The 6442-nt window shown below is 56.2% G+C and overlaps 1 protein-coding gene across 3 annotated transcripts; it reads right to left on the bottom strand.

Annotated features, from left to right (window-relative positions):
• Positions 1-644: 644 nt before the first annotated feature.
• On the bottom strand, positions 645-6212 carry WFDC2 (WAP four-disulfide core domain 2). 3 transcript variants are annotated; one of them, XM_077873343.1, is made up of 4 exons: positions 6053-6212; positions 5342-5485; positions 3173-3325; positions 645-815 (listed from the first exon to the last, which is right to left on the bottom strand). In XM_077873343.1, exons 1-3 carry the CDS (start codon positions 6129-6131, stop codon positions 3174-3176), a joined length of 375 nt encoding a protein of 124 aa, XP_077729469.1. In that variant the 5' UTR covers positions 6132-6212; the 3' UTR covers positions 645-815; position 3173. The 3 variants fall into 3 exon arrangements, with proteins under 3 accessions (XP_077729469.1, XP_077729466.1, XP_077729467.1); XM_077873340.1 differs by having other exon boundaries at positions 5342-5542; positions 6053-6178; XM_077873341.1 differs by lacking the exon at positions 645-815 and adding an exon at positions 2893-3032 and having other exon boundaries at positions 5342-5542; positions 6053-6185.
• Positions 6213-6442: the final 230 nt, after the last annotated feature.

Raw genomic sequence — 6442 nt, 5'->3', positions numbered from 1 at the left:
CTCTCTCTCTGTGTCTATGAATAAATAAATAAAATGTTTAAAAAAAAAAAAAAAGAACAACCAGGGGCACCTGGGTAGCTCAGTTAAGTATCTGCCTTCAGTGGGGAGTCTGCTTCTCCCTTCCCTCTGCCTTTCCCCCTGCTCACGCACACATGCTCTCTCAAATAAATAAAATATTAAAAAAAAATAAAACCAACAACCAATCAAAGGACCTCGGCTTTGCCACCTTCTCTCCATATGGCTGCAAGCAGGTCATCTGGTAGACGCCTGGTCTAGAACACGCAACTGTCATCAGCCTCACCAAATCTCTCAGCCTTGCCTGGGTCCAGCACCCAGACGGCACCCAGATGTGCTGTTAGTTATCGAGCCCCTGGCAATGAATGCGAATGACTTTGGAAGCATCCCATCCTGTATTGGAGCCTGTTCTCTCTTCCATCTCCCTCCCAAGGAAAGGATAACTCCCAACCCCCTAGGAAAAGCACAACTACACAAGCTGAACCCTGAATGTATGTTCACTGTTTCTGAGTTGATCCCTCCCTGGACTTCATGCCCGGATGACCTGGTCACCAACCCCCCACCTAAACCCAGAGTCAGAGGAGACAAGTACAGAATGATTAAGAATGGAGGCCATGCCCCCCACCCAGTGCTGGAAGCGGTCACTTTATTGGTTGGAAAAGGAAGAAGCTGCGCTTAGCTCTGGAGCGGGTGTACAGGCCAGAAAGACAAGAGGACGGCGGGCCTGGAGCCGAGCTGGAGCCAGGCAGGGCTGGACAGAAACTTCCACTCCCCCACTCCTTGGGCTATGGTGGCTGGAGCTGGAGGAAGAAAATCATAAAATACATCAGTGACAATATCCAAAATACCAGCCAAGAGGACCTGGAGCTTAAATTCTGGACCAGAGCTCCTCTACTCTCCCCTTTCCAACACATACACAGCAGAGCCCCCGGGCTCTGCAGGTCCTAGACTCACCTCTTCTGCTTCTGATCATCCGGGTCATACCTGGGTAATCACAGTCCAAGTGACCGCTGGGGCCTTCCTGAGGGACCATCGTCATTTATCTCCCTACAAGTCCCTCTACCACCAGGAAGCTCCACCACCACCACCCCCGCCCCGCCCCAGTCCTTAGGTTAAGCTGGGATTTGCTGGTCAAGGAGATCTCATTTTATAAGCACGGTAATTGCAGCTTCGGGAGGTAAAGACTAGTTAAGTGTCAGAGCTGAAATCTGAACCTGGGTCTTCCTGGCCACGAAGTCCGGCAATGCTGCCGGCACGTGGGAGCCAAGGGGTGGCTGGCATCACTGGGGAGCTCCGGGCCCTCGGGAGAATGTGGCTGCCGCTCAAGCACCAAAAGGACACCTCGAAATGCAATCACAGGATCTTGGGCACATTCTCCCCTCTTCTCATCTGTGCAATCCTGGGTCCCGCCAGAGACCTGTCAGCCCCTGGCTGAGGGCTTATCAAGGTAGCCCACGATCAACCATGAGATTTCAATCAGAGGACACTCCCGGGGTCCTGCTCCTCCTGTACGTCACTCCTCTACTGACCTTCCAGTCATCCTTGAGGATGGGCCCAGGGTCATCAATGCCTCTGTGAAGCCTGCTTTCTCCCCACACTGGTTTTCCACCCTCCCACCCTCTTACCCCATAAGGTTTTTCCTCCTCTGTTTCCACAGCACCCAGTCCTTCCCTCACTGCAGCACTGAAGACTGGCCCTGGGAGTGTCCCTCCGTCCATCCACCTTAGCCAGGGGGCTGTAAGCTCTGTGAGGAAGGGCAGTGTTCACCTTCAGTCCCAGCACCTGACACAGAGACCACGGCACAACCGGATCTCCCAATGGGCCAATCAAACATGTGCTTTGTATCTTGTATTTCTTACTTACTCACACTTACTCTAGGACTTGGTATTGCTTTATTTTTAGTTGTAGGTAGGGGAAGAGAGGCTCTGCAATCCTTTCCTTGCAGGGTCAGAACTACCAGAGGTGGCCAAACATAGCCCCAGCCCGCCACTGAGCAAGAGCTCATCACACATCAAATACATATTTGACACCTGCCAAGTGTATCCTGAAAAGCCAAGTTTTTGGGGAAATTAAAGATCAGTCTTCAGCCTCCCACTGGCCACATGCAAAGAGCTTCCCTCCCACCCTTACCCCCTCTAGGCACTGTCCACTATCCCCTCTCTCAGGACACAGCTGCTCCTCCAACTGTTGGCTTTCTGAGTGCATGCTATGGAAACAGGGAGGATCTTCTCTTTCCCTCACAGCCCAATTCATCAGCAAGTACCATCCCATCTACCTCCACATATATGCCCCAAACAGTCACTTACCTCCCCTGGTCTGTCATCTCCCAGCTGGTTTCCTGCTTCTGCCACTGCCCCTGTATAGTCTATTCTCCACCCAGCAGCCAGAGCAATCCTTCTCAAATCTAAGCCAGAGCATGTCCATTTCCACAGGGGCGACATCTCGGGGTCGAGACCAAAGTCCTATAATGACCTACCAGGCCCCTAAGAAGCTGCTAAACTTACCCCTGACCTTCCTTTTCCTGTGCTCTCCTGGCTCCCTTTCAGCCTCCTGGCTTTTCCTGAAACACCAGGGATGCTCCTGCTTTTGTACCTGCCGCCTTCACCTGTAACACCCTCCCCCCCCCCCCCCCCCCCCGTTACAGCTATCTTCGTGGCCCCCGCCCTCAAGTTCTGGCAAGTCTTTGTTCAAATGCTCCTTTCTGGGTAGGGCCCTCCCTGAGTGTCCCTAAAAAAAAATTAACACAGAAACCCTGCTTCCTGCCCACCCCACCTCACCCCCACTCACCCCACTGCCCCCTCCCCGGCACTCCCATTCCCCTTCTGTTTCCTTTTTCTCCATGGCACTTTTCTCTCTCAAACATTCTACAGAAAACACTTGCTTGTTTACTTTTCTTTATTATCCATTAGCACATAAATTCCATCAGAGAGGATTTTTTGTCTGATTTGCTCACTCATGGATCCTCTTCCGTACCCAGAGCAGTGCATGGCGCATGATAGATGCTCAACTGATACTCACTGAGTGCAAGAAAGCAAAGAAATGGACAGATAGTGAAGAGAAGTATGTTTGCCCAGGCTCTCCTTTTCAATCATCTTTACATCTAGACATCAGTGTGCTGTCCCCCCCCCCCCGACACACACACACACACACAACTTACCTCAGAAGATGGGAGTGACACAGGACACCTTCCCGCAACCATTGTAGCAGCATTTTAACAGGCCTGGACAGTGACTGTCCACCTGGCACTGGTCCTGACAGAGGCCGAGCTGGGGGAAGTCAGTGTTCACCTGGGGGCAGGAACCCTGCTTTTCTGGGGAGAAAAAGGAACAAGAGAAAGTGGGCAGAGGGGATGCCGGGAGATGAACACTGGTCCACAACATGACCTCCCATCCCCCTCCCCCTGTGTCACAAACCAGACAGCTGCCTTCTGGCATTGATCTCAGGGCACTTAGGAAGACCACCCGCAAACCCCTCCACTTCCTGCTCCCTCCATCCTTGATTTTGGAACCATCCAACACCAGGCTGCTGGTAAGAAGTAAAATCAAGACCTGAGCCCAGTCTGTGACCATTTACAAACACACACACACCCTAAGCACCACTTCCTGGGTCAAGGAGAAAGAAGCTGGGCTCAATTCCCGGAAGCCCCAAGAGCAAGCCCAGCCAAAGGTCAAACACAGGTACAGAACTGGCTGATCAGCTGCAGAGGCTAGGAGTGGCTGACTTCTTAGCACAAAGAAATCCATTCCTCTGAAAAGGGCAGGAGGTCTAGATACTGGGCTTCCCTAGGACAAAAAAGGAATCGGGAGCAGTTTACTGACAAAACACGCCACAGCGGATAGAGGGTCTACTCTCCACAGAGACATTTCCCATGTGTTATTTCATTTAGCCCCCATGTCAGTCCCACAAAGTTTGGGATTATCATTCCCATTTTGCCAACAGGAAAGGAGAAGTTCTGAGACATAAAGCAACTTGCTCAGGACCACACAGCTGGCAGATGGCAGAACTAAGATTCTAGCTCAGGAGGCCGTCTGGCCCGTTGCTCTTCCTGCTTCAGTCCGTCCATCTGAGACAAAGGAACAGCAAAGTCTGCCCCTAACAGTAGGCACGCCTTCTGTCCCCTCCACCCCACTCATCTGTGTTTGTCTGCCTCTCGATTTCTCTCTCAACCCTCACCTCTCCCTCTGGTCATCCTCTCCCTGCTCCAGATTAGAGGCCTCCAGACCCAGCAGCTGCCCCTGACGGGCCAATCTTCCCTCTACCCTCCCAGCTCCAGTCTCCTAAGTCTGAGGTCTCTAATTACAAACTGTCCCAGCCCCTACTAGAAATAACGGAAAGGGAAAAAAATCACAGCTGGGCGAGGGCGGCTGTATTTTGGAGAAAGACCAGTAATCACAACAGCTTGGTGCCCCAGGTCATATCCCTACTTCTGGTCCTCAGTTTTTCCCTCTGAAAAATGAGAAGCTTGGATTTCTTGTTGCCTAAGGCCACTCCCTGTTCTGATGAGGTCCCTGCAGCCTAGTGGAGACAGTGAGCTCTAGCAAGGACCTTTGCGGATCACCAGGGCTTTCGCATAGCTCTCTCTCTCTCTCTCCATCCTTAGTGGAAGAGATTGTTTTAAATAGGAGGAAGAGGGTAGGGGTGCTCAGGGAAGTGATCCTGATTTCCTCCAAACCAGCCTTCCAGAAGTGGCAAAAGTTGAACCCCCTCGCTAGGACTCCTGCCGAGCCACGGAGCAGCGGAGCGACCCTGGACCAGTCTGCCGCTCACAACCACATCTTCAGGATGGGCTGGGCGCTCTCCTTAATGCGTAAAGTCTCTTTCTGTCTGGACAGAGGAATCCGGGGAGTCTTGCTAGGCCAGACGCTCCAAGTCCTTCCCCCAGAGCTGGGGGAGGGGGGAGGGGGGCGCAGGGGAGGGACTCCGAGAGGGCTGAGCGCCCCAGTTCTCACGACCCAGCCCACTGGCCAGCCCGGGTCTTGGCTGCGGCTCCAACCGGCCGGGGAGGAAACTGAGAACCGGGTGCCTTGACCTCCGGGAACACGGTCCCAGCTGGTGCTTGCCCGGAAGCCCGTCACGCACCAGGGAATGGAATCCAGCCAGGGGTGGGGGGACCTCCCTTCCCCCTCCTGGCTGAGCTTTAGCGCCGCCTTTGTCTCCCCGAGGCCCCGCGAGGAGGCACAGGGCGGATCTGGTTCCATCCGCCTCGACTCTACAGGGGTCCCCGGGGGGGGGGGGCTCCCCTCTCCCCCCTCCCCCGATCTCGGCGCTCTGCCTCCTCCAGCCCACCGCGCCCTTCCCCGCCCCGCGCCGGACGCCCCAGGGTTACCGTTGGGCAGGTGACAAATGGTGGCGCAGCCGGCCTGGCAGCACTTGAGGTTGTCTGCGCACTGGGCGTCCGAGACGCACTCCTGCGTACAGTTCAGGTCCGCCTGTAGCTGGGGGCACACGCCGGTCTTCTCCACTTCTCCGCCTGGGAGGTGCACGGTCAGGGGGGCGCGGAGCCCGAGTCTGGGAAGACGCCCACCTCCTGCTCCCAGGGCCCCAGAACGCAAGCTCCAAGGATTCTTGGTCTCTGGCTCTAGGCGCCCCCCTCACAGTCTTCAGGGAGCCCCACCTCCAGGCCTGGGGACCCTAATAAGTGTAAGTACGGGGGTCCCCTAACTCTCATCCTTAGAGCCCTCAATCCTTAAGGGGCCCCCAGACAGCTGAGCATCTTAGGAGCTTCCTATGCCTAGGCAAGGGTGCCCCACCGGCCACTAAGTCTCCACCTTCAGCACACAGCCTCTGCCCCAAATTTCAGCCTTCAGTGGTCTCCCCCACCTCCAGCACATAGGACCCCACATCTAAGCTCCAGGGGTCACTACCTTCAGGAACCAGGGAATCATCAAAATTTAGTTCTCATGGGTCTCCCCACTTCCGCCCCAGGAATCCCCATTTCTCCAGCTCCCGGAGAGGCTACGTGCGCCTCGGCCCAGGCCCGGTCCTAGCGCTCCGGGAGAGGCCGCTCTGGCGCCAGGGCTCTCCCCGCCCCGCTCACCTGGGACCCGGGGGAGGCCGAGCAGCAGCAGGCCCAGGAGCAGGGCGCCGGCCAGAGGACCGGGGCGGCAGGCAGGCATGGTGCTGTGCGGGCCGGGTGCGGTGTGAGCCGCTGCCGCCGCCGGATGCGGGGATTTAACCGCGCGCGAGGGCGGGGGCGTGGGGTAGGGGTGGGGCCGCCCTCGCGGCGGGGGGTGGGCGCAGCGGCCACCGCGGGCGGGCTGCCACCTCACGCCATTTCACAATTCCCCGGGATCAGGTGTCATTCTTGGCCCCGGTGGGAACCAGGAACCTGAGCAGCTTCCAGGGCCTGGCGCAGCTCGACCAGCTGCAGTCAGACCCTTGTCCACTCCCCTCTCCCTCCTCCCTGCTGGGGCCTTCGCGCAGGGCT

Source organism: Canis aureus, chromosome 26, assembly GCF_053574225.1.
Source record: "Canis aureus isolate CA01 chromosome 26, VMU_Caureus_v.1.0, whole genome shotgun sequence".
Classification (NCBI taxonomy): Eukaryota; Metazoa; Chordata; class Mammalia; order Carnivora; family Canidae; genus Canis; species Canis aureus.
The sequence above is the reverse complement of the archived record's forward strand: the minus strand, read 5'-3'. Positions and strand labels throughout refer to the sequence as shown.

Coding starts and splice junctions, on each gene's coding strand:
- WFDC2 (XM_077873341.1), bottom strand. CDS start 6,131: ATGCCTGCCTGCCGCCCCGGTCCTCTGGCCGGCGCCCTGCTCCTGGGC. Junction 5,543..6,052: donor CGGCCTCCCCCGGGTCCCAG/GTGAGCGGGGCG, acceptor CCCTGGGAGCAG/GAGGTGGGCGTCTTCCCAGA. Junction 3,326..5,341: donor CATTTGTCACCTGCCCAACG/GTAACCCTGGGG, acceptor TTTTCTCCCCAG/AAAAGCAGGGTTCCTGCCCC.